Source organism: Lampris incognitus, chromosome 21 (assembly GCF_029633865.1).
Source record: "Lampris incognitus isolate fLamInc1 chromosome 21, fLamInc1.hap2, whole genome shotgun sequence".
In the NCBI taxonomy this organism is placed as follows: Eukaryota; Metazoa; Chordata; class Actinopteri; order Lampriformes; family Lampridae; genus Lampris; species Lampris incognitus.
Window position 1 is genome coordinate 21,754,721 of NC_079231.1, and position 27,815 is coordinate 21,782,535.

General features: G+C 50.0%; 1 protein-coding gene across 1 annotated transcript in view; it reads left to right on the forward strand.

Annotated features, from left to right (window-relative positions):
• LOC130131525 (gamma-aminobutyric acid receptor subunit gamma-3-like) overlaps positions 1-27,815 on the forward strand; it is a 90,033-nt gene that overhangs the window by 47,837 nt on the left and 14,381 nt on the right. Inside the window, exons 5-6 of the mRNA XM_056301237.1 lie at positions 8,971-9,108; positions 17,970-18,122. Coding sequence (XP_056157212.1) covers positions 8,971-9,108; positions 17,970-18,122 — 291 coding nt within the window. The remainder of the gene's footprint in view (positions 1-8,970; positions 9,109-17,969; positions 18,123-27,815) is intronic.

The window sequence follows — 27,815 nt, forward strand, 5'->3', positions numbered from 1 at the left end:
TGAATGAAAGATGTGATGTAGACAGAATCTAATGGCCATGTTATCTAACATTAGCATGCACGTGCACTCTCTCCCTTCTCTCGCACAACGTCTGTGATATAAAGGGGATTGAATTAGTGGAATTGATGTCTCTCTCTGTTGACCCAAAGTTCACCGCTATAGATTAACCTTTAAAAGTAACCTTAGTAATAAGTGTAATCGCTGGATTTACTGGCGGGACCCTCTTCTCCCCCCCCCCTTCCTTTTATAAACATGATATAAAACTCTCGTTAAATGACTCCTTGAACACTCGTCCGTGTTCATTTCCAGTTAAGCAATCTCAGCTGTTCGTCTCAGCACGGACTTCTGAATTGCACGTGCACTTTATTTGTCGAGTGATGGGCGTTGGAAGTTGGAACAATTGGTAGCACTAAAAGTACTGTTTCCGCATCCGGGTAGCGTAGCGTACCGGTCTATTCCATTGCCTACCAACACGGGGATCGCCGGTTCGAATCCCCGTGTTACCTTCGGCTTAGACGGGCGTCCCTACAGACACTATTGGCCGTGTCTGCGGGTGGGAAGCCGGATGTGGGTACGTGTCCTGGTCGCTGCACTAGCGCCTCCTCTGGTCGGTTGCGGCGCCTGTTCAGGGGGGAAGGGGGAACTGGGGGGGTAGCATGATCCACCCCACGCGCCACCTCCCCCTGGTGAAACTCCTCACTGCCAGGTGAAAAGAAGCGGCTGGCGACTCCACATGTATGGGAGGAGGCATGTGGTAGTCTGCAGCCCTCCCCGGATCCGGATCGGCAGAGGGGGGTGAAATAAGATTGGGGAGAAAAAGAGAGGATAAAAGCCAACATAAAAAGAGACTATTTCCTGTAAATGGAGGTGGGGGGGTGTCCCATGATATCATTGTCCTCAGCTAATGAATTGGCAGTTATAATCTCGGCCTAGTTCTACTTTAGTGTGTGACGTAGCTGCTGGACAGATCCGTGTCTCTCTGGCTGCTGCTAGCATACGTATGAGTTTCCCAGTTGTCCGGCACTGTTTTAAACTCTTGAACAGGAGCTCTCAACTTTTGGATTGTTTTTTTCTGTTTGAAATTGATCACCGACTTTGTCATTGTCCCTTTTAGAAAATACCTAATGACTTTAAATCCCAGCCAAGGTATCGAACATGCGTAACGCACAACTGTGAATAGGAGAATTGATTTTCTCTCTCCGAAGACTCTGGTTTGATGGTTGTTTTATTTATTTTTATTTTTATTTTTTGGAACACGGAGAGATTACCCCGCAGTAGCCACCTGTCACCTTTAAGGCATTTTGAAGAGGGGTCCACATTTGTGCCCAAGGACCCCGAGAACAACATGACAAACAACAGCAAAGCAGCGTAGAGTCTCACGTGACAGTTATTTCACATTGATTCGAACCTGCAACACTGATAATGTCCATAGTCGGGGCGTCTGGGTCGCATGAGGGTCTATTCCGTTGCTTACGACCACGAGGATTGCCGGTTTGAACCCCCGTGTTACCTCCGGCTTGGTCGGGCGTCCCTACAGTCACAATTGGCCGTGTCTGCAGGTGGGAAGCCGGATGTGGGTACGTGTCCTGGTCGCTGCAGTAGCGCCTCCTCTGGTTGGTCGGGGCGCCTGTTTGGGGGGGAGGGGGGTTGGGGGTAATAGCGTGATCCTCCCACGCGCTACGTCCCCCTGGTGAAACTCCTCACTGTCAGGTGAAAAGAAGCGGCTGGCGACTCCTGGAGGAGGTATGTGGTTAGTCTGCAGCCCTCCCCCGGATCAGCAGAGGGGGTGGAGCAGCGACCGGGACGGCTCAGAAGAGTGGGGTAATTGGCCGGATGCGATTGGGGATTTAAAAAAAAGTGGGGTGGGGAGGGATGTTAAGGAGGTTCAGGGGGAGCAGGGATACCGAACGTGAGTTGTCTTCCCACAGTAGTCAGGAGAGAAAAAAGAAAAGAAAAAAAAAAAAAACATCCAACATTTTAACAACATCGGGCCCATGCGCTCTCTTGTTCCGTCACAAATGTCCTAATCCCTACTTGTTATATGGAATATGACATATACGCCTAACTGGAGAGGGTCCTTGTGCACAGCAGCATCTTAACATGGCCTGTTTCTTTCCGCATCCCTTCTCTGGAGTCGCTTTCCAGACAAGAGCGCATAAAACGCTGATTACCATTTTACGCACGCTGAGAGTCCAGCCATCAAACTTACGAGGCCATCGTGGTTTTGATGTTCCGTAACGGGGTAACACGGAGAGCTGACACACCGCAGATGCTCACATAACATCAACTAACTGAAGAGGAAGGCTACTTTGCACACACATATGCCGCCTGCCCACATACCACGTACTTCCCGGCAGATGGTTTGTGAGACGGAGGGTCTGGCGGAGAGGGAAGGGGGGGGGAGTTAAAGAGGCAGATCAGAGGTGACTTATTGTCTCCCCTCAGTCGCTGAGCATCGGGCCTACATCTGATAACACTGGTCAACACAATTTTTCTTGCATGGGGTTTTTCAACTGACTCTAGCTCACTTTTGGGTGCTGAATCCAAATCTGGCATTAGTTTTTGCCTATCACATCAGGTTTTAGAACTATGAAAAATCATTATTGTTGAGAAAACAGCAATTTTACACTCGAAGTTAAAAAAACACCGTTGCATTAGAAGATCGATAGATGCAAAAATGATTACAATGAATAAATAAACACTCAGCCTAGCATGAAATTACTTAGGAAATGAATAGGGGTCATTTTTATCCCCACCAAGATTGCCAGACTAGATGGTCAACTTTTGTAAAATCCTGAATGAGGAGCGTACAGGTAGTACAAAAACGTGATGGGTCAGAGCAAATCTGAGCTCAGATTTGGATTCAGCGGCCCAAAATTAGCCAAAAACAATTTCCAAAGTCCATGCAAGAAAAAAAAACTATATTTTTGTAGACCAGTGTAATGAAGCGGTCTGCCGCCCCCCTCCTCTACACACTCCGCTCTGATCAGCCTCTTTAACCCTCCGCCCCAAGGGGGAAGTGCCGCTAACAACTTCCTGCCGGAATGCGGCTGCGATGTGCTACGGAATCCTACGGATCCTGGAAACCCTGGGTGTGCGCGCGAGTGTAAGCGCGTGTGCTGGTGTTGACTTGTGCCGGGATTTGAACATCCCCATCCGTCCCCATAGCAACCTTAAAACATCTCCCCAGCTCACGCGGGGCATTTCAGATGGGACGCGCACTTGATGATAACGCTCGCGTTATTGGAAGATCCCGACAACGCCCGGAAAACGCATCCCTTATGAAGCCGTATTATACAACAAGAAATCCCACATCCGTTGCTATGCCAACCCTTGAGGGAATCAGGGGGCTCCTCAGCAATCTCCCTCGTCCCCCCCCCCCTTCTCGTTCTCGTGTATGCACGCTCACCTTGGAGTAAGCTCGATAACCCTTTAATTCCCAAACTCGCTGGTCATGTCGGGTTTTCTGTGGCAATGCGCTCGCGATGACCACATGATGACATTTGGTATTTAACGTACAGCGTTCAGACATTATGACGTTTAGAATGAAAGAAGTTCGAAGAGTCGAGTTGGAGTTTCACAACAACACATACACACACATGTGCATCCGTTGATAACAACTGTATGAAAGACGCAACACAAATGAGGATGCTATTCACAGCTGTTATTTAGAGTTGAAGGATGCTGATCTTGCAGCATCGTGGTCTTCCTCAAATCCGCCTGGGGTATTTGTTGTTGCTTAAACCTCGGCAGCTTGTTGTTTTTTGTTTTGTGGGTTTTTTTACTCTCTCTCCCCCCCTCCCCTCTCTCTCTCTCTCTGGTTCTTGTATAGAGTGCTTTATTAACCAAAGTGGCTCACCGAGAACCGTCAAGAGCCCTGTTTTGCTTTCATTTTGGAAACCACTTTGGGAGGGAAAAATGCGTTCACTTCTTTTTGGGGGGGGGGTCCCCCTTTTCTCCCTAATTGTACTTGGCTAATTGCCCCACTCTCCCGAGCAGTCCCGGTCGCTGCTGCACCCCCTCTGCTGATCTGCGGAGGGCTGCAGACTGCCACACGCCTCCACCGATACATGTGGAGTCACCAGCCGCTTCTTTTCACCTGACGGCGAGGAGTTTCACCAGGGGGACGTAGCACGTGTGAGGATCACGCTATTCCCACCCCTCCTCCTCTCCGAACAGACGCCCCAACCGACCAGAGGAGGCGCTAGTGCAGCGACCAGGAAACATACCCACATCCGGCTTCCCACCCGCAGACGCGACCAGTTGTGTCTGTAGGGACGCCCGACCAAGCCGAAGGTAACACGGGGATTCGAACCGGCGATCCCCGTGTTGGTAGGCAACGGAATAGACCGCTACGCCACCCGGACGCTGCTTTCACTTCTTTATTACTATAAACTTTGAGAACTGTGGCAAAAAGCTTGGCCATGGTGAAAGAAGACCTGGAGAGTATCCTCACCCTGAAGCGTGCTGAGCTTTTATGGAATAATGGGTGATGAGAAAAGGGTAGGCGCTCTAACACATGTAAATGTCACCTCATATCTGTTGTTTCTTCTTTTGAGGGGGGTTTGCCTCATTTGTCCCCCCCCCCCCCTCAGGAGCATCTTCATCCATTTTGTTTTCTTATCTGAACTGCCGACAACACTCGTGCCACACCCACCTCGTGCTTCATCACTCTTCCCTAATAGGGGGGGGGGGGGCGGTAATTTTTTTTGCAAAGGACTCCGGATTCTTTTGTCTGCTGCAAAAAAGGTATTTGCAAGCAATTATTTGTGTTTCTTGTAATCTGCTTAAAGCGCAAGATAAGAGGAATCCGTGGAGTACACTTGGCTGCGACTCAGAATTAAGCAGACATTATTTGAAACGCTCCGGTGTCCTATGCAGATTTTAGTATCTACTCACTTTAAAGCAAACACTGGGACTTGTTCCAGGATGCTCTTTTTTTTCCAACGTTTTCTTCCCAATTGCACTTGGCCAATTATCCCGGTCTCTGCTCCACCCCCCCCCCCCCTCTGCTGATCCGGGGGAGGGGCTGCAGAATACCACATGCCTCCCCCGACACACGTGGAGTCGCCAGCCTCTTCTTTTCACCTGACAGTGAGGAGTTTCGCCAGGGGGGTCGTAGCGCGTGGGAGGATCACGCTGTTCTCCCCCGTTCCCCCCTGAACGGGCGCCTCGATCGACCAGAGGAGGTCGCTAGTGTAACGACCAGGACGCATACCCACATCCGGCTTCCCACCCGCAGACACGGCCAATGGTGTCTGTAGGGACGTCCGACCAAGCCGGAGGTAACGCGGGGATTTGAACCAGCAATCCCTGTGTTGGTAGGCAACGGAATAGACCGCCACGCCACCCGGACGCCCTTCCAGAACGTTTATTTGACTCATTGCCTGGTCCCACAGAGACGCATGTCCTCCAAAGCACACACCCGCATTAGGCGCAACACACGAGTCTTAAAGGTGGTTTGAACTATTGGCTGAAGGCGGCACGGTGGCCTCGCCTCACAGCACGAAGGTCCTGGGTTCGAGCCCCCGGGTAGTCCAGTCTTTCTGGTCGCGCCAGGTCGTGCTTCTGTGCGGAGTTTGCATGGTCTCCCCGTGTCTGTGTGGGTTTCCTCCGGGTGCTCCGGTTTCCTCCCACAGTCCAAAGACATATAGGTCAGGTGGATCGGCCGTACTAAATTGTCCCTAGGTGTGTGTGTGTGTGTGTGTGTGTGTCTGTGGGGGGGGGGGCTGTGATGGCCTGGCGGCCTGTCCAGGGTGTCTCCCCGCCTGCCGCTCAGTGACTGCTGGGATAGGCTGCAGCATCCCCGCGACCCTGAGGGCAGGATAAGCGGCTTGGATAATGGATGGATGGATGGATGGATAATGGATGGATGAATGGATGGATGGATGGATGGATGGATGGATGGATGGATGGATGGATGGATGGATGGATGGATGTATTGCACGGCTGGACATCGTTTACATATGTATGTCGAGAAATTACTTCCGATTGCGTTCCCGCATGGAAAATAGATAATGAGAATATTACGGCCGAGGCCAAAAGGCCATTACAGTACATTATAATTCATGAGCTCATATAGAAATGTACAGCTTCAGCAGTAATAGCAATATAGCATGAAATACGGCACAAACGATGATGGATATCTTATTCAGATTGGCCATATGGACATAAGTACAGCTAATTGTATAAAAAGAAAAAAAAAGACTATGTATGTATGAAACTCTCCCAGAATGCCTCTCCCATTATATGGACTTGCAGATCGCTCTCACTTCTGGAAGATGGCTGTCCTCTAAATGAGGCAATTTGCATAATTACCCTGGTTTCCACTACAAGGCCAAACAGGTCTAGCTATTTGACTCGCTCATTATTACTGCCACTCAATTTTCCATGGTAACTGCTTCAACTTGTGGCAAGTCAACCCAGCTTTAGTTTTCAACACAAATTCCTCCACGGATCTGATGTTATTGGGCTAGAGTTCATCGGGGACTTATGCTGACGTGCTTCCCTTACTAATGCATCGTCGTTGTGGCTCCATCCATCCGGGGATTGATCGTGAAATCCGACAGTATCAATGCTGAGCACAGGCAGGCTGGATTAACTTCTACAAACTGTGACTATGGTACACATCTTGTGCAGGACTGGCCCCTGCTGTGGAAAACCAGACATCATGTGCAGGACGGGCCCCTGCTGTGGAAAACCAGACATCTTGTGCTGGACTGGCCCCTGTTGGGGAAAACCAGACATATTGTGCAGGACTGGCCCCTGCTATGGAAAACCGGACATTGTGCAGGACTGGCCCCTGCTGTGGATAACCAGGTATGTTGTGCAGGACTGGCCCCTGCTGTGGAAAACCAGGCATGTTGTGCAGGACTGGCCCCTGCTGTGGAAAACCGGACATCATGTGCAGGACTGGCCCCTGTTGGGGAAAACCAGACATATTTGCAGGAATGGCCCCTGCTATGTAAAAACGGACATTGTGCAGGACTGGCCCCGGCTGTGAAAAACCGGACATCTTGTGCAGGACTGGCTCCTGCTGTGGAAAACCGGACATATTGCCCAGGACTGGCCCCTGCTGTGGGAACCAGACATATTGTACAGGACTGGCCCCTGCTATGGAAAACCGGACATTGTGCAGGACTGGCCCCTGCTGTGGAAAACCAGACATATTGTGAAGGTCTGGCCCCTGCTGTGGAAAACCGAACATTGTGCAGGACTGGCCCCTGCTGTGGAAAACCAGACATAATGTGCAGGACTGGCCCCTGCGGTGGAAAACCGGACATCAAGTGCAGGACTGGCCCCTGCTGTGGAAAACCGGACATATTGTGCAGGACTGGCCCCCGCTGTGGAAAACCGGACATTGTGCAGGACTGGCCCCTGCTGTGGAAAACCGGACATATGGTGCAGGACTGGCCCTTACTGTGGAAAACCAGACATCTTGTGCAGGACTGGCCCCTGTTTGGGAAAACCAGACATAATTGCAGGACTGGCCCCTGCTATGTAAAACCGGACATTGTGCAGGACTGGCCCCTGCTGTGGAAAACCAGACATATTGTGCAGGACTGGCCCCTGCTGTGGAAAACCGGACATCTTGTGCAGGACTGACCCCTGCTGTGGAAAACCGGACATATTGCCCAGGACTGGCCCCTGCTGTGGGAACCAGACATATTGTACAGGACTGGCCCCTGCTATGGAAAACCGGACATTGTGCAGGACTGGCCCCTGCTGTGGAAAACCGGACATATTTTGCAGGACTGGCCCCTGTTGGTGAAAACCAGACATCTTGTGCAGGACTGGCCCTTACTGTGGAAAATCAGACATCTTGTGCAGGACTGGCCCCTGTTGGGGAAAACCAGACATATTGTGCAGGACTGGCCCCTGCTGTGGAAAACCGGGCGTCTTTTGAAGGACTGGCCCCTGCTGTGGAAAACCAGACATCTTGTGCAGGACTGGCCCCTGCTGTGGAAAACCGGACATATTGCCCAGGACTGGCCCCTGCTGTGGGAACCAGACATATTGTACAGGACTGCCCCCTGCTATGGAAAACCGGACATTGTGCAGGACTGGCCCCTGCTGTGGAAAACCAGACATATTGAGCAGGTCTGGCCCCTGCTGTGGAAAACCGGACATATTTTGCAGGACTGGCCCCTGTTGGTGAAAACCAGACATGTTGTGCAGGACTGGCCCCTGCTGTGAAAAACCAGACGTATTGTGCAGGACTGGCCCCTGTTGTGAAAAACCAGAAATACTGTGCAGGACTGGTCCCTGTTGGGGAAAACCAGACATGTTGTGCAGGACTGGCCCCTGCTGTGGAAAACCGCGCATCTTGTGCAGGAATGGCCCTTACTGTGGAAAACCGGACATCTTGTGCAGGACTGGTCCCTGCTGTGGAAAATCAGACATCTTGTGCAGGACTGGTCCCTGCTGTGGAAAATCAGACATCTTGTGCAGGACTGGCCCCTGCTGTGGGAAACCAGCATCTTGTACAGGACTGGCCCCTGCTATGGAAAACCAGACATATTGTGCAGGACTGGTCCCTGCTGTGGAAAACCGGACATCCTGTTCAGGACTGGCCCCTGCTGTGGAAAACAACTTGAACATTTCAATACGGCATCACAAACACATTACGCACAACAACAGACTCATGACAAAAGAAAAAATAGAGTGGCAGTTTCATGTAGCAGCATGATATTTCCAAAACGAGTTGATGCAAAATTCTCATTGAGTCTACAACCCAGATCAGATGGATGGATAGATGGATGGATGGATGGATGGATAGATGGATGGATGGATGGATGGATAGAGAGACAGGCTTGAAATGGACTGATATACATACATACATGCATAGAAAGTAGATATATCTGTAAAAAAACAATAAAGGCTGCTCACTTTGACGCACTTCCTCTCCATCTCTCCCCTCTTTTCTGTCCATCTCTTGTGCTCTTCGGTCTTCTCGCCTCGCTCTTTTAGACGGCTACCCACGAGACGAGATCGTGTACAAGTGGAGGCGGAACTCGGTGGAAACATCAGACAAGAAGTACTGGAGGCTGTACCAGTTTGACTTCATGGGGCTGAGAAACACAACGGACATCCTCACAACGACTGCAGGTGAGCAAGATGTCCATTTAGAAATAGTAATAATAATAATAATAATAATAATAATAATAAATGGTGAAGCATACTATCAATTATAACACCCCCAAAAACCGGTGGTCTGAGCTCCCCACATGAGGGAGGGATGGCGGGAGGTTATGGTTGGTTAAAAAGTGCCATGATGGCACGTTCTTTTTTTAGCATACAGAACCAGAACCATGCTTATTGGGCCATGTACGTTTGCACATGCATGGATTTGACTCCGGTTTCGATGCTCTCTCACTACAAATAGCACAGAATAGCAACACTACAACACAACAATCTTCACATATATACACAACCGTTGGTCTCCTACAGGCGAAATAAGTGGTGGCAAGGTGCAGCGGTGCAGATAATATATCAGAGATGCTGAAATAGATGTCAGCAGGTTGCTTACATACATGCCTGGGGCAGATGGGCATGACGGAGCACACCAGTATACGTACAATGTGCAGTACAATATATACAAAATGGTTGTATTTCCCCCCCTCAGTTACCCCTCGGGGATAGATAAAGTATTCTGATTCTGACATTTACTTGCCAGTGTTAAGCGTTGATTTGATTGGCAGCCCGTGGAAAGAAACGGGTTTTTATTTATATCTGGTACACTTCCCAGGGGTAATTTCCAAATTTTGAGCACGCGGATCCTCATCTACATAATGGTGGACGTAATTTGAAACTTCTCACCCGTTCGCTGGTAGGTGCAGGTGAAGGTTTGTCGACAACTCTGTGCGTGTCGTTGACATTTATCCGCGGTGAATCCTGCGGCCATCGCAAAAATAACGTGCCGTTGTCAACGGCACACGCCGACACACAGGAAACTGGTATGACCGCTGCGGGAGAAACCGGAAGTCGGTGGACTGCAGTTGCGCACAGAGCCGATTTACTCCGCCACACCACTGAAACTGAGCGTTTGTTCCGCCCGTCCTCTCTGGTGGACGAACCGCTGTTGGGGTGACGTAATATACGTCACTTCCTGTGTGGCGCCTTGGAATTTCGGAGGCGAAGTTGCAAGAGACGTACGTTTGGTTTGCATGGCTTATCGTGATTTTTTTTTCGTACCCGTTTTCCGGGAACTCTGCCTCTGATTGGGTAGTACTCGTTGCCTCCGTTGATGAGGTTGGTTAAGGTTAGGGTTAGGGTTAGGGTGGGGTTAGGGATAGGGTTAGGGTGGGGTTAGGGATAGGGTGGGGTTAGGGATAGGGTTTAGCCAATCAGAGATAGAGTAGGGGCGGGTCTTCCCGGAATCCAGGTGAACGCCCTCTCAACGAGTACTAGCCAATCAGAGGCTAGTACTCGTACTGCTAATGCAAGCCCATCCATCACTGGCCGGTAGACTGACTCGGCGTTGCGTCACCCTGTCGGGCGGAAGTTGGTAATGTTGACGGAAATATGTTCGGCCCTCGAGGCTGTTACGTTAAAGCGAGTTCTCAGAAGCAGCAGGTTTCACCAGGTGAGCCTAATTTGCATTAAGACAGTGATGAAAAGTGTCATTAGTGGATAGAAAGTAGCGCCGTGAAGAGGCGCGCGGGTGCCAGGTAGAGCGGGACGCGTCCTGCGTTCGGGGGTTCTGATAAATGCGCGGGTCGGCGCCAGATTTCAGCACCGGGGTTTTTTTTTGGGGGGGGGGGGTTCGTGTAAGTAGCGGCTCTGAGCTCCTCTAAGTATTCCCCTCAGGTGCAACCGGCAAGTAGGGTTTTTTTTCTTTTGCTGACATCAATCACAAAGATTAAAGATTCAAAAGGAAATTTAATTATTTAAACCTTCTTTTTTTTTCGCCTTCTATCTCCGCGTGCCTCAAATGTGGCCATTAGGCCTTGTATCCTTCAGTGACGTAATTGGACCTTGGTGTTGTGTGACAGGGCAGGGGGAGTGGGGGGGGGGCGCTGTTAAAATATTGTGTTGTACAAACAGGTGCCTGATAGTAATTAGAACCCGCGCGCGGCGCTGGCCGCACGCGGGTTCCTAATGCATGTTTAATCCCCTCGCGACACCGCTGAAGATGAATGCGCTGTTTTAATGGCCTTAATGAGCAACGTCGCTGTGAAGGAGCGACGTAAACAGAGCAGGTGGTGCTGATTATTAACCCCTGTTAGCCTTGTTTAGCAGTCGCATGTGCCGTGCGGACCAGGCTGTGTGACCCGTCTCCGCTCCCGCAGAACCGAACCTCGGGGTCATGAATATTCTAAGAAGCTCGGTGTGATGAGGAGGGCGATGTGAAGGAGCGGCACCAAATTAGCAGAGGCCACAACGAACGGAGCCTGTTTGTGTTCACGGGCCGTTTCCTGTTTGCAGCATCATTCATTAGAAGATAAATGGTGTGATGAGAGAAGTTCGAGCTGATTATGAATGATAAATGATAATAAACACCCCACCTGCTGCACATTCCCGCTGCTAACTGTGGATGGTGGCTAGGTCACGTGACCACGGTAACACTTTTCAGGCAGCAAAGTGAGCCCCCCCACCCCCACCCCCAAGTGGTACATGCCCAATTACCCCACTCTTCCGAGCCATCCCGGTCGCTGCTCCACCCCCTCTGCCGGTCCGGGGAGGGCTGCAGACCCAGATAGCAAAACTGTTGTGGCCCGGACCCGTCCCACACCCGACACTTCCATCCGGCCCACATACCACGTGGAATGATGGCACTTGGGCGGTCCGCTCCTGTTTACCAGATCTGGGCCAGAACCAAGCCATAACAATGCCGCATGTGCCACATATTTGCCAAAGGTGGCCATATTTGTTCGGTGATATTTGGACCAGATTCACCATTTACCACACGGGCCACTTCAGGCTCACATCCATGTTGTCAGGGCCAGAAGAAGACCATCAGTGGCGCGTCACTGCCTGAAGTGGCCCACATCTGGATGATATCTAGGGATTATCACATGCCTCTTCCGATACATGTGGAGTCACCAGCCGCTTCTTTTCACCTGACAGTGAGGAGTTTCGCCAGGGGGAAATAGCACGTGGGAGGATCACGCTATTCCCCCCAGTCGTCCCCCCCCCCGATCAGGCGCCCCCAACCGACCAGATGAGGCGCTAACGCAGCGACCACGACACATACCCACATCCGGCTTCCCACCCGCAGACACGGCCAATTGTGTCTGTAGGGACGCCCGACCAAGCCGGAGGTAACACGGGGATTCGAACCGGCGATCCCTGCGTTGGTAGGCAACGGAATAGACCGCTACGCTACCCGGACGTTTTTTCTTTTGGCCTTCTTATCGTTTCTTTATGACCCAGTGATGCATTTTGGTTCTGGGTGTGGTGTCACTGTTCTCCCTCCCATAGAAGACGATGCTGCTGCGGCCTCTGATTGGCCCTGCTGCCTCCAGGCAAGCCAGTGATGTCATCAGTGATATACTGACATAAAGATACTTTTCTGATCAGATGTATCCGAAATATAAAAGACATAACCCGCACACATGTTTTACACTGTTGGAGAAAAACAGACATGTACATATTACCCCCCCCACAACGCCCCCCCTTCCCTTTCCCCTGTTTCTTTTGCTAAAGCCCCGTTGCCGCGTGCATGATGATTAGACACCCAGCTAAAAATACCTATCATTAATTTACATCTCGACAAACTCAGGAAGCGTCAGGTTTCCTCCCTCCTCCTCCTCCTCCCTCTTTTCGCTCTCTCCCTCCCCCCTCCCCCGCGTGGAAATGCTGGGCCGTTTCCATGAGCCCAGAGTTGACAGGTCCCGGGCCACATTGCCAACGTGGACTCCTGCACACCCCACGCCAGATCAGCCCCCCCCCGCCCCCCCACTGCGCCCCCCCCCGCATCGTTATCACCTCCAAAGGCATCAGGATGGAATCCCAAATATGCCACTGCTCTGTTCCACCATGCTTATAGCGACACCCACCCACCCCCCAACCCAAAATAACTCTGATAATGCCCCCTTCCCGCCATGCTGCCGTGGAACTTCTGAGGATTCCTTCTCCTCCTGCCTTTTTTTGTATTTTCATTATTTTCTATCTCATCACGGCCACTGTGGAACCGTTGAAATGCGAACACCTTTTTTTTCCCTCCCCGCTGTCACTCCACCGTGAAAACTGCTGACGTGGCGGTTCCTTGTTCTCCAGCTCGCACAGCGGAGTCCCATCAGCTCCAGAACACAGCGGCCCGTTCAGATATTCTGTCTAATGGGTGTCTGGTGCATCCGGCGTGGGCACCGAGCTGACACGTGCAGACTCGCTGCACGGTTGCGTCCTCAGGTGGCTTCCTCCTTGCAAACTGAAGCACGGTTTCTGATGAGGTTGAAAGTAACGGGCCCATCCTAGACAGCAAAGCATCTTTGGCCCAAATATGGCCCGCATCCGCCGTTATCTCCTGGCCCACGTTTGGCCTTGAATGACGGCGGCGTTGAGTGACGACGGCGTTGATTCAGCGTGAGTTGTGGCTGCCTAAACTCAGCCACAGGTCGTGACCTTTGGGCCACATCTGACCCGCATAGCATGTGCCTTAACTAAAGTCAAGCCTGCCTCATTACATTTGGGCCACATCTGGCCCACATAGGATGTGCTGTAACCCAAGTCAAGTCCGGTTCATTACATTTGGGCCATATCTGGCCCACATAGTATGTGCTGTAACCCAAGTCAAGTCCGGTTCATTACATTTGGGCCACATCTGGCCCACATAGGATGTGCTGTAACACAAGTCAAGTCCGGTTCATTACATTTGGGCCACATCTGGCCCACATAGGATGTGCTGAAACCCAAGTCAAGGCCGGTTCATTACATTTGGGCCACATCTGGCCCACATAGGATGTGCTGTAACCCAAGTCAAGTCCGGTTCATTACATTTGGGCCACATCTGGCCCAAATAGAATGTGCTGTAACCCAAGTCAAGTCCGGTTCATTATTTAGGCCACATCTGGCCCACATAGGATGTGCTGTAACCCAAGTCAAGTCTGGTTCATTACATTTGGGCCACATCTGGCCCACATAGGATGTGCTGTAACCCAAGTCAAGTCCGGTTCATTACATTTGGGCCACATCTGGCCCACATAGGATGTGCTGTAACCCAAATCAAGTCCGGTTCATTACATTTGGGCCACATCTGGCCCACATAGGATGTGCTGTAACCCAAGTCAAGTCTGGTTCATTACATTTGGGCCACAGCTGGCCCACATAGGATGTGCCTTAACTAAAGTCAAGCCTGCCTCATTACATTTGGGCCAAATATGGCCCACATAGGATGTGCTCTAACTCAAGTCAAGTCCAGTTCATTACATTTGGGCCACATCTGGCCCACATAGAATGTGCTGTAACCCAAGTCAAGTCTGCTTCATTACATTTGGGCCACATCTGGCCCACATAGGATGTGCTGTAACCCAAGTCAAGTCTGGTTCATTACATTTGGGCCACATCTGGCCCACATAGGATGTGCTGTAACCCAAGTCAAGTCTGGTTCATTACATTTGGGCCACATCTGGCCCACATAGGATGTGCTGTAACCCAAGTCAAGTCTGGTTCATTACATTTGGGCCACATCTGGCCCACATAGGATGTGCTGTAACCCAAGTCAAGTCTGGTTCATTACATTTGGGCCACATCTGGCCCACATAGGATGTGCTGTAACCCAAGTCAAGTCTGGTTCATTACATTTGGGCCACATCTGGCCCACATAGGATGTGCTGTAACCCAAGTCAAGTCCGGTTCATTACATCTGGGCCACATCTGGCCCACATAGGATGTGCTGTAACCCAAGTCAAGTCTGGTTCATTACATTTGGGCCACATCTGGCCCACATAGGATGTGCTGTAACCCAAGTCAAGTCCCATCTGGCCCACATAGGATGTGCTGTAACCCAAGTCAAGTCTGGTTCATTACATTTGGGCCACATCTGGCCCACATAGGATGTGCTGTAACCCAAGTCAAGTCTGGTTCATTAAATCTGGGCCACATCTGGCCCACATAGGATGTGCTGTAACCCAAGTCAAGTCCGGTTCATTACATTTGGGCCACATCTGGCCCACATAGGATATGCTGTAACCCAAGTCAAGTCTGGTTCATTAAATCTTGGCCACATCTGGCCCACATAGGATGTGCTGTAACCCAAGTCAAGTCCGGTGCATTACATTTGGGCCACATCTGGCCCACATAGGATGTGCTGTAACCCAAGTCAAGTCCGGTTCATTACATCTGGGCCACATCTGGCCCACATAGGATGTGCTGTAACCCAAGTCAAGTCTGGTTCATTACATTTGGGCCACATCTGGCCCACATAGGATGTGCTGTAACCCAAGTCAAGTCCCATCTGGCCCACATAGGATGTGCTGTAACCCAAGTCAAGTCTGGCTCATTACATTTGGGCCACATCTGGCCCACATAGGATGTGCTGTAACCCAAGTCAAGTCCGGTTCTTACATCCGGGCCATGTCTGGCCCACAACACATTTGCCAGTGCCGTAACTGAGCCGCAAGTACCAAAAGTGCCCCAGATTGGGCCCAAATGTGTCTCTCTGGGACGTGTTCTACGGTGACCCAGAGGTGCAAAACACAATAACACTGGAAACAGCATGAAAATAAACAATATTTTCTTGTTTTCAAGTTTTTGGATGTTGCACTTCAGGGCCATTTATGTGTTTTTATATGGAAAGCTATTCGCTATGGACTCTTTTGGTAATATGCAGATTATGAACCGAGATTTGAGCAACGGCTGAGGAGGCACACATCATTTGTAGATACCCTGATGACAGATACAATGTTACTGAGTGGTGATGTTAACGAGGGTCCTCAATGGAAAATGAAAACGATGCAAAAACATTGTGAAACCGAGAATATGTTTTTCAATGGTTTGTTTTTTTCATGTTCTCCACTTTGAGCCACCCCATCAATCATCAAATGAAAGTCAAGCTAACTAAGTGTTTGCCACCCACTCCTCGTGCAGTTTGCAAAATGACAAAACACGACACGAGACTCTCTGCAAGCCCTTTATTAGAGGAGGGGGAGCTGATGAATGTCTGTGGCGTGACGCTATATTTAGTTTTATTTTGGATTTCATTTTGATATAACTTTATTTATCCCCGTAGGGAAATTTGTGATCTGCATTTAACCCATCCTAGCTGTGGGGCTATGAGCAGTGGGCAGCCGCCGTGCTGCACCCGGGGACCAGCTCCAGTTCGTCTTGCCATGCCTTGCTCAAGAGCATAGACAGGAGTATTAACCCTATCATGCGTGTGTTTTTGATGGTGGGGGGCCACCGGAGCAACTGCACAAAACCCACTGCAGAACATGCAAACTCCACACAGAAAGGACCTGGGGATGACCCCCAAGGTTGGACGGGCCTGGGTTTCGAACCCAGGACGGTGGCACACTGGGGGGTACAGAAGGCCTAGAAACAGGCCCGCTGTACCCCTTTTCCGTGCAGGTCACCAGAAGTTGTTTGTTTTTTTTCAGGATTGTTCGGATGTGGAGAACTTGTTTCCCTCTTCTCAAGGTTACAGAAGACGACGTGTTCCGCCCGTGTTGTGGCTTTACGTCTCAACACCGCCGATTAATGCTTTCCGTGCCTCTCGGTTGAACCCCGAAGAGGTCGGAGGACAAAAGTTCCTGTCGTTCGTCATCCTCTGGCCGTAGTTGGAGACACCGAAAGTGGTTTCCTCTGTCCTCTGTGGCCCCCCTCGTTTCCCAACACTATGTGCATTTTAATCTCTCCTCATTCTCTCCATCTCCCCCTATAAGATATGACGTCCTCCGTCGCTCTTTTCACCTCTCCTTCCCCTACTACCCCTCGCTCCCCTTCTTCCCTCGTGCTTCCTCAGTCCCCCGTAAACGTCTCTCTCCCTCCATCTCCTCCTTCTCCCGTCACTCTTTCATTTATCCTTTTCCCTCTCTCTCTCTCGGTTCTTCTACTCCTCTTTACCCACGCCCTCCCCCTCCCCTCCCCTCCACCATTCTCCCCCTTCCGGGGACAATTATGTTAATAACATCTACACATCCTTATCTGCTCCGCGTCTCGCAGACCCAAATAGACACGCATTAAGCCGCGGTCCCCAATTAGTTCTTGCCAGGTGGCATCCACCTGGGAACACTTCGGTTGTTGATCCAGCGCCCGATCATCCAACGATCTACGCTGTAGGGGTTTCTTCTGACAACACCCTTTCGGGGCGGATTCCGGTGAAATACTAAGTAAGAAAAAGCAAAACCGTAATTTAAATACGCTCGAGGACGTCTGCGGGTGACGAGACCTTACTTTTTCCCAACGCGTTCTGGAAAACCTGGAAAACCAGGCATCCCACCCCCTTGTTTCTCCCCAGTTGTATCCAACCAATTACCCCACTCTTCCCAGCCTTCCCGGTCACCGCTCCACCCCCTCTGCCGATCCGGGGACCGCTGCAGACTACCACGTGCCTCCTCCCATACACGTGGAGTCGCCAGCCGTTTCTTTTCACCTGACAGTGAGGAGTTTCACCAGGGGGACGTAGCACGTGGGAGGATCACGCTATTCCCCCCCTCCCCCCCGAACAGGCGCCCCGACCGATCAGAGGAGGCGCTAGTGCAGCGACCAGGGCACATACCCACATCCGGATACCCTCCCGCAGACACGACCAATGTGACTGTAGGGACGCCCGACACAACCGGAAGTAACACGGGGAGAAAACCAGGAAATGTGCTGACCGGTTTCCAGGCACGGAAAAAGTTACCCAGCCCATTTAGAGACTGTTTGAGACTTCCTCTGATAGTTAATACTTCATAATACTATGACCTTCTTTGAGCAGGTATCTCCGAGCAAAAGTCCTGGAAAAGATTCTTCATCTGCTATGCCCCCACCCCCACCCCCACCCCCACATCCTAACGCCCACCCTCATCTTTGGTCTTGCCCCACAGGTGACTATGTCCTGATGACTGTGTACTTTGACCTCAGTAGGAGGATGGGTTACTTCACCATTCAGACCTATATCCCCTGTATCCTCACCGTGGTCCTGTCCTGGGTCTCCTTCTGGATCAAGAGTGACGCCACGCCCGCCAGGACTGCCTTAGGTATGCAAACATCACTACTCGTGTGTGTGTGTTTGTGTGTGCACGTGTATGTTTGCAAGGTAGGCTTGTTGTTTAAGTGTGTGCTTCTATGTGCCCAAACCCGTGGACGCTCTATCCATGCATGCATGCATGGATAGAGCGTCCACGCATGTTTTGCATGCAGCTGTGCATGCACGCATGCATGGATACAGCGTCCACGCATGTTTTGCATGCAGCGGTGCATGCATGCATGCATGGATAGAGCGCCCATGCATGTTTTGCATGCAGCTGTGCATGCATGCATGCACAGCTGCATGCAAAACTGCATAGTACACTTTACACGTGTTGATCATAAATGAAAGAGATTAATTTCTGCTCTACTCGTTTCCTGTTCAATTTGGCTTTTCGTTCAGTGTTTTCACAAAAGTCAGCAAAAAAAAAATAAATAGCTTGAGCCCCCCCCCTCCCTTTCACAACCGTTCAGCCTCCCCCAGCCCTACCTCTGCAAAGACAGACAATCACTACAGATAAAGCAGGGGGCACAAAGCCTCGATGGCTCCGGCCTTTATACTCCGCGTTGCACTAAGCATCAGCTGTCCTGGCTGAACAAAGCGACCTGCTCGCTCGGTCTCCTCGTCTGACGCGAGAGCCTCCGGTGCCGCTGCACATTCAGGGCTCTGGCATAACAGCCGGCTGGTTGCCGACATGGGCCTAACAGCGCCTCATCCGTCCGGGCTTGATACACCGTCTGAGCGTGGCCTGCGGGCTAGCCGATATGTAGGTTAGCCATAGCGCTCGCTCCGTGCTCCGCTTCCCTCCCCCCGCACACGTCACAGCTTCACGACGTGACAAGAGCAGTCTATCGTTACACATAAATTGCAATAAGCGCTACTTTCTTAGCTGACACCGGTGTTACCCGTATTACGGTAGCCTTCATAAAGCGATGCCCCCTTTGCTCGTTGGAGTGTGTCCGCAGCACCGTCGGGTCGGGGCAAGCTCCTCTAAGGAGGAGAGGCGTCTTATGAAGCGCACATTTAATCGAGTAGCCTGTGGTCATTTCTGAACTGCGTTGAATGCATCTTTTTTTTCTTCCACTTCACTTTTTTTTTTCTTTTTTGTCACCATCTCATTTTGCTGAACCCACGTTTTCTTTTATTGAGTTGATAATTGTTTTCAAATGATCTTCCTCCCCCCCCTCCCCCCATGCTGCATGCCCGCCTTTAGTTCATATGCTTTCCTGCGGATGCTCATGTTGTTCAAGGTGCTGGCGGTTTCCTGTCCGAGGTGGATTTCGAGGTAAGTTCTTCATTCCCGAAGTGCCTCGTGTCCGTTTGGAGAAAAAAAAAAGAAAAACTTGAACTGCAATTTATTCGGCAACCTCTCTTAAAGTGTAGTGGATCTGGTCAATTAAGAGGGTTGCACAGTCATGACGGTTTGAGTTTACGTACATTACGTTCACAAAGTACCGTAATGCATGCAAACCATCCCCTTCTACTATGGGGAAGAAGTATTTTCTCTTCAAATGGTGCACAGCTCACTTGGGAATAAAACCTTTTGGATTCTTATATAGGGTCCACTTATAGAAGTCCAGTGCCAGTGTTTATCTAGAGTAACTGACCATCTTGCAGTAGACAGCTCAGAGCTCTCATATACATATATATATATATATATATATATATATATATATATATATATATATATATATATATATATATATATATATATATATATATATATTTAATTTTTATTTCTGATGTGTCCTGGTCACTGCTCCACCCCCTCTGCCGATCCGGATCCGGGGAGGGCTGCAGACTACCACATGCCTCCTCCCATACATGCGGAGTCGCCAGCTGCTTCTTTTCACCTGACAGTGAGGAGTTTCACCAGGGGGGACGTAACGCATGGGAGAATCACGCTATCTCCCCCCCTGTCACAGGCACCCGGGAGGGAGGCGCCAGTGCAGCGACCAGGACACATACCCACATCCGGCTTCCCACCCGCAGACACGGCCAATTGTGTCTGTAGGGATGCCCGACCAAGCCGGAGGTAACACGGGGATTCGAACCGGCGATCCCCGTGTTGGTAGGCAACGGAACAGACCGCCACGCCACCCGGACGCCACACACACAAATTTGACCAAACACATACACATAGGCTACCCTGTGCCACCACGGTTTACTACTGGCCACTAATGAACCCCCCTTCGGCAGCAGAGGGTGATAGGTTCAATGCTTTGTTCAAGGGCACTTCGGCAGCAGTATTTTTTTTATTTTTTCTTGCAAGAAGAGCTGGACTCCGTACTTCTTCCTCGCTTTATCCGGGGGGATTCGAACCCAGGATGTTCTGAGCACAAGTCTCTTTCCTTAAACTGCAGGGAACGCCGTCTCCTCTTACCTGCGACGCACCTCCCATGGCAGAACGGGGTAAAAAAAAAATACTCCTTTAATGCGACCCAGCCCTCTCTGCCCCTTCGTCAGTATGTCACTCAGGCAATATCGCAGAAGGGCATCTGAATCATCCCCGTGGTAATAAAGAAGGCTTTATCGGGGGCCGCTGCGCTTCGCTGGTGGGGTTTTTTTTTCTCGAGCCGAAAGAAAAAGAGGTCCCTGGCAAAGTCACCCGGCTGTGATTTCCCGCCGATCGGTTCTTTCATAAGAGGATGGAAATCGAGCCCACACTGGGCCAGAAGTACAGTGGCTAGTAGGGAGCAGGAGCTGAGCACGCTGCAGCAGGGCTTCACGGAGAACTGGCACTAAATCAAGGCCGGCATGTGCTGTTGAACTGTGGTTGGGATCACTATGTGAACTATAGCTGTACCTTTTATCGCCCTGCGAGACCATATTTGTCTTCCCCTTTTTGCACAGAGCCTCACTAACAGTAAATACACGTACACATATACATACCGCACGACTTATATAAGAGGGCAGCATGACAACACGACATCAACACAAGGGTTTAGCGGTGTCCGAGACTTCAGAACGTCAACGGCAGAAGGAGCAGAACTCCTTTATGAGCTACGTAGATGGAACTAGATTGTTTAATTGGTTGCATTAATCTCCATCTTTAGGAATAAGCGAAAGGCCCAGGTCTGTCTCGAACACCTCCTCACCTGATGGCAGTGAAAATATCACTTCCGTGCACCCCATGCATGCTCTTTATGCACTGCCTGTGGACACCTGAGACTTGAACCGAGTCTTTCAGGATCCCCCCCTCGCTCCTTTTCTCCCAAATTGTACTTGGCTAGTTACCCCACTTTTTCCACGCCGTCCCGGTCGCTACCCCACCCCCCTCTGCCCATCCGGGGAGGGCTGCAGACTACCATGTGCCTCCTCCCATACATGCGGAGTCGCCAGCCGCTTCTTTTCACCTGACAGTGAGGAGTTTCACCAGGGGGGACGTAGCGCGTGGGAGGACCACGCTATTCCCCTCCCAGTTCTCCCACACCCTTGAGCAGGTGACCCCACCGGCCGGAGGAGGCGCTAGTGCAGCAACCAGGGCACATACCCACATCCGGCTTCCCGGTCCCACCCACAGACATGGTGAATTGTGTCTATAGGGAGGCCCGACTAAGCCGGAGGTAACACGGGGATTTGAACCGGCGGACCCCGTGCTGGTAGGCAACTGAACAGACCGCTACGCTACCCGGACTTGCACCTAGTTTTTTGTGACGCTTGCTGGCATTGTCGCCTCCTGACTAGTTCCTTGCTTGTGTTGTATTAACTCTCAGATGTGCGTCGCTTTGGGTAAAAGCGTCTGCCAGATGAAAACCTAAATTGTAGTCTTAGTTAATATAGGATCATTAAAAACTCTAGACGTCTGGGGTTTCATTTTACACGTCTGAATAAGTTTTTGGTTCAGCACCTTTTTGTCCATTCTGTAGAGGAACAATGTAGAATATAACACCCCCGCTCTATTTTCGGCGGGGGATATGGTGTTTTGCTGGTCGCCAGACCACTAGAGACCTCCGGGTCTAAATTGACTGTGCAAGACATTTGTTGGACTGTATAATGTCCATGTTCAAGTGTCTGCACTGCTAGAGCAGAATAAATTCTGAGTGAGGTGACCTCAAGCTTGAGAAGGAATGTGAGCGCCGACAAGTCGAGTCAATCGCCCAATATCACATTACAAATGTGTGTCAGTGGGCTTCACAGCAGCACAACATCCTGTCCTCAGACCCTGAAATCGGATAAGGAAGAACTCCGTAAAAAGGAGGGAAGAAATAGGAAGAAACCTCAGGGGGAGCAAAAGAGGAGGGGTCTCTCTCCGCCAAGACAGACAGACATGCAATGGATGTTGTGTGCACAGAAGATAACACAATTTACAGAATACAACATTGAACGAGGATAACAGAATTATAATGGAGGTATAATATATATGAAGAATATGATGAAGAGGATGCCAAGCAGTGTCCAGACGCCACCAGAACAGCCCAGAACCTGAGCCACGTGACCACCATCACCATGTATACCTGACAGGAGGACGGTCCTCCTGTCCTCCGTGCACACAGGGGAGACTCGCATCACACCGTTCACATACACGAGAGAGGCGACAAGATAAAACATTAGTCACACACTGGAGTGAGAGTAGGATACAACATTGAAACAGGATAACAAAATTATATGGATTCATAAGAAGAAGAAAAAATAACGAAGAGGATGCCATGCAGCGTCCAGGTGGTGACCACCATCACCATGGAGACCCGGGAGGAGAAGAGACCACATGTGCACACGGGGGAGCCTCACATCACGCCATTGACATACAAAGGAGACGAGAAAGGAGAAGACATTGCTCAGAGAGAGGGAAAGGATATGCGAGAGAGGGAAACAGTTTGCAGTACTCCATAACCTATACTCTACAATCTTGAAGGCGGAGCAGCGGTTGGTAAATCCATTCACACTGAAGTTGACTCGACATGCAGTACATGTCATGAATTATTCAATTTAAAGGCAACTAAATGTAGGTTAAGGCAAAAAGACGAGTTGTAAGTTTGGATTTAAAGGACCCAACAGACTCTGGTGGTCTGATGGCAGCAGACAGGCTATTCCACAAGAACAGGGTCTGATAGGAAAAGGCCCTGCCACCAGCTGACTTATTTCTAATTTTGGGTACACACAGGAGCCCTGTATTTTGAGAGCACAAAGCTCGAGATGGAGTGCAGGGTTTAAGGAGATCAGACAGGTAAGACGGGGCAAGCCCATGTAGGATTTTATAAGTCAGCAGAAGCACCTTGAAGTCTGATCTGACAAGATTAGGTAGCCAATGAAGGGAAGCAATAATTGATGTAATATGGTCAAATTATGTAGTAGTTGTTAGGATTCTAACTGCAGCATTCTCAACCCTCTGAAGTATTTTAGTACTAGCATGTGGCAGACCTGAAAACAGACCATTACAGTAATCAGGGCTGGATGAAACAAATGCATGTGTTAGAGTCTCTGCTTCAGACGTGAACAGGAAAGAAAAAACGAAGTATTGGTTATTTATTTAATGTGCTCACAAAAGGAAAGGCTTGGATCAAACATAACACCCAGATTTTTGGATGCCAAACTTTGTGAAAGGTACTTTTGGTTTTTTTAGGACGGTATTGGGTGTGTCATCCGGAAACAGATGATCCGTTTCCCCTAACGGGAGCAGCCGAAAGTAGTAGTAGATTGAATGTGTCATCTGGGCATAGGAAGGAAGACAAGCAGACTTGGTTGGTGGGATGAGGAAGTACAGCAAAGTATACAGAGGACGAGGTTGGCAAAGAAGAAGTGGGATAGTCAGAGAGATGAAAGTAGGCAGGAGTACAAGGAGATGCAGCGTAAAGCGAAGAGAGAGGTGGCAAAGGCAAAGGAAAATGCGTATGGTAGTAGTGTGAGAGGATAGACACTAAGGAAGGAGGAAGGGACTTGTACCAATTGGGTAGACGGAGGGACCGAGCTGGGAAGGCTGTTCAACAGGATAGAAAAAAATGGATACGGATGATCCGCTAATGGGAGCAGTTGAAAATAGTAGTAGTAGTAGTAGTAGTAGTAGTAGTAGTAGTAGTAGTAGTAGTAGTAGAAACGTTGTGAAATCATAGTAGTGGATTGTTATTGTTACTTGATCAAATTGAGATCTTTGTCTAGCAGGGCCAATGACCAGCATCTCAGTTTTATTTGAATTTAAAAGGAGGAGATTTAGTGACATCCAATTGTTCACACCAGCCCGTATAGGCACATGTATGTGTATATACATCCTATAATGAAAATGTATTCCATGATTTCGTATAATTTGGGCAAGAGAGGAAAGATAAAGAGAGAAAAGTAGAGGGCCAAGAACCGACCCCTGAGGTCTGCCATATTTAACATCAGATAATGTTGATGTAATAGTATTAATAGCAGATACACTATGTTCTTATAGGTAAATGGGGCTTCAACCAAGAGAAACCTAAGCTAGAGACATCTAAATTCCAATTTATTCTGTCTAATAATACACGTTGATAAATGTTGTCGAAGGCTGCACTGAGGTCCAGTAGTAGAAGCACAGAGGTGAAATCAGAGTCCATAGCAAGTAGAATATTTTTCACCACTCTAGCCAGAGCAGTTTCAGTTGAGGACAGGCCCTGAAAGCCGATTGAAAAGGTCCATAAAGAGAGTTTTCTTCTATATGGATCGAAAGTTGTTAATGCACAACTTTCTAGTACTTTAGAAAGGAATGGACGTTTAGAGACTGATCGATAGTTATTAAGAGCACCTGGATCGAGGTGTGGTTTCTTAAGTAGAGGTTTGACCACAGCTGTCTTAAAAGTGCTGGGAGAACAGTGCCAGTAGTAAATGATACATTAACAATGTCAGGTATTGTAGGTCCCAGGAAAGGCCAGAAGTCTTTAAAATGTTTTGCTGGTAAAGTGTCAAATAGGAAAGTAGCTTACCTGAGCTCACTCAAAGTGTCAAGAGAGATAGTCGCAAGAGCTGTAAGAACAGGGACAATCGGCGACTCATTGTATTGATGTGAATTTGGTGAGACAGGATCTGCAGGCGTAGCTGGAGTTGAGGAGCTGATTTTGTTTCTGATCCCGTCACCCTTATTGCAGAAAAAGTCGAGAAACTCATGGGCCGTGAATGGTGAGCAGTTAATAGCCGGCTGCTTATAGACACCTGGTTTCATAACAAGTATTGACTTCTTGCCTACTTTCACAGCGCTGTGCTGGAGTGCACTTTCATCAGCTTGGTACCGGTAGACAAAGAACTCTCCTAAGGCAAGAGGCTGTGCAAACGTCCTTCCCATGGCTCGCAATACAGCTGCACTTTGAGGCCAACGCTATCAGTTTGTGTGTGAAAGCGAGTGTGCGCGTGTACATGCACACATTTTTGTGTTAAATTGTGGGTCCTAAATGTTCTGGTAATGTGTGTGTTTCTGCCTCTCCACCTACTGAAAACACAAGCGAAGGCAGGAAAGATGCTTGCGGTTTTCTGTCCGTTCATCTGGCCTACCATCAGTCAGGATGGTTTAGCTGCTATTGAGGAGTAAATACCTATAAAACTAGAATGCAGTGTGAGTTTTGTGGCAGAGGGTTTTCCATTGCCGTCGTTTGGCAGTCTCTTCCCTTTGCGTTAGTGAGAAAGCATGACAAAAAGCAGTGAAGGCCAACATGCCTATCTAAAAAACATCTGTATGTGTGTTTGTGTGCAGTCGTGCATGTGTGTGTGTGTGTGTATTGTGTGTGTATATCTGTCTTAGACATGACCATTGGCGGAGAAAAGCCTGTGATATTCCGCAGACAACAAGTAGGGGGGAGAGGCAAGCTGTCCGGTTCAAGATAAATATCCCCATTCAGGCTCGACAATAGAAAGTCATTTAGGCTTTCTTCCTCAGTACATCGCCCCCACTTTCAGGTCGCCCACCCTTTTTCCTGATGATGCCGAAGCTTAAAAAAGGGAACAGGAGAGATAAGATGAGAGAGAGAGAGGATGAAAAGACAAGACAAAGAGGCGGAGGGAGCGATGTACAGAGAGAAACCCCCCCCCCCCAAAAAGAAAACAAAGTCAATTGAACAGGAGCTGGGAACACAAGTGAGGACACAGCGTATAGTGGCAGAGGGAAATGTCAGAACGAGGGAGCAGGAGGAAGAGGAGGAGGAAGAGGAGGAGGAGGAGGAGGAAGCGGAGAGTGAGAGATCACGGTGAGGTTGAGGGGCCAAGGAGTGGGCAGGTGCTGACACCTCGCCGGAGGCTAGAGGCCTTGACAGGGCATCGGCGTGTTCTAGGTGGGGTTTCCAAATAGCTGTCGCTCCCCGCTAACTCCGACCGGGCAATGAGGTCTGGCTCAGAGACAGCACCGAAAACGCCAGCGAGATGAACTTCGCTTAACCCCACCCCACGCCTCAAAGTCTGTACAGGGATCTCCGCTTGGATATCCTTAGCGGGAGGTAGTGTTCCTTAAAGAGAAGCCAAAAGAAAAATCAATCCTTAGACAGATGTTGTTGTTGTTTTTTTGGGGGGGAGGAGGGGTGAGAGTAGGGGTGGGGGGGTTATGTGGAAAACTGCCTGCGTACAATCCATAGAGACGGCCATAGGGGTGTCATTTACCACAGATTGCGAAACGTGACGGCAGAAGTGTCGTGAGACACGTCCGGGTAGCGTGGCGGTCTATGCCGTTGCCTACCGACACGGGCATCGCGGGTTCGAATCCCCGTGTTACCTCCGGCTTGTGTCCCTACAGACACAATCGGCCGCGTCTGCGGCGTGGGAAGCCGAGTGTGGGTATTTGTCCTGGTCGCTGCACTAGCGCCTCCTCTGGTCGGTCGGGGTGCCTGTTCAGGGGGGAGGGGGAACTGGGGGGGGGTAGCGGCTGTCAGCGACCGAGACGGCTCGGAAGAGCGGGGTAATCAGCCCAGTGCAATTGGGGAGAAAAAGGGGGGACCCTCCCCCCCAAAAAAAAAACCAAACAAGTGTCACTTAGCTGCTATGCTGATGACACCGTCCTTGTATCTGGTCACCTCCCAATTGGCACAACTGACCGTTACTCCTCCGCATGTGACTGCCATCATATGTGAGTCAGCTCCGGGACAACGTGCCGTCCAAACGCTCTGCGTGGGCGGATGTTTGTTGATGCTGCTGGCGACATGCTACGTCAGGTGAAATGTCTTTGGAGACATCGGGTGTTTCTTTTCTTTCATTCTTTTTTTTCCAACGTGTACTATTTCCAGTTGTGCGACAGCTCCTAACTTGACATTTCAAATCTGGAGCTGGCTCGTGTTCTTCTGCAGCCACGCTGTGGAGGGGATTAGGCTTAAAACAGTATTCCTCATCTTGTCCTAAACTCTCTTTTTTTTTTGGACATGACTCATCGGGAATGCGTGAGGGGCAGCTCAACCTCACACTGTCCAGTTAGACCTGCGAAGGACGGGGGTAGACTCTGTAGTGCTGCTGTAGGCCGCATCCTTCCACTTTCAACACCTGTTAAGAAAGGCTGTATGTAAGGTGAACAGAGAAGCCAGCATGAAGACTTGCAAGGCTTTTGTAAGGGCTCATACAAAAATAAGGCACCCAACAAGTCTGCATAACCACTCCAATAATCTCAGTATTGCACTGCCTCTACTTTATGTGCATCAACACATGCATACACACTCATACGCACACACACATCGCTTCCTATCATCTGCATCTTCCTCTGTCACACCAGCCACCTGCATGTCCTCCCTCACCACATCCATAAACCTCCTCTTTGGCCCTCCTCTTCTCCTCTTCCCCG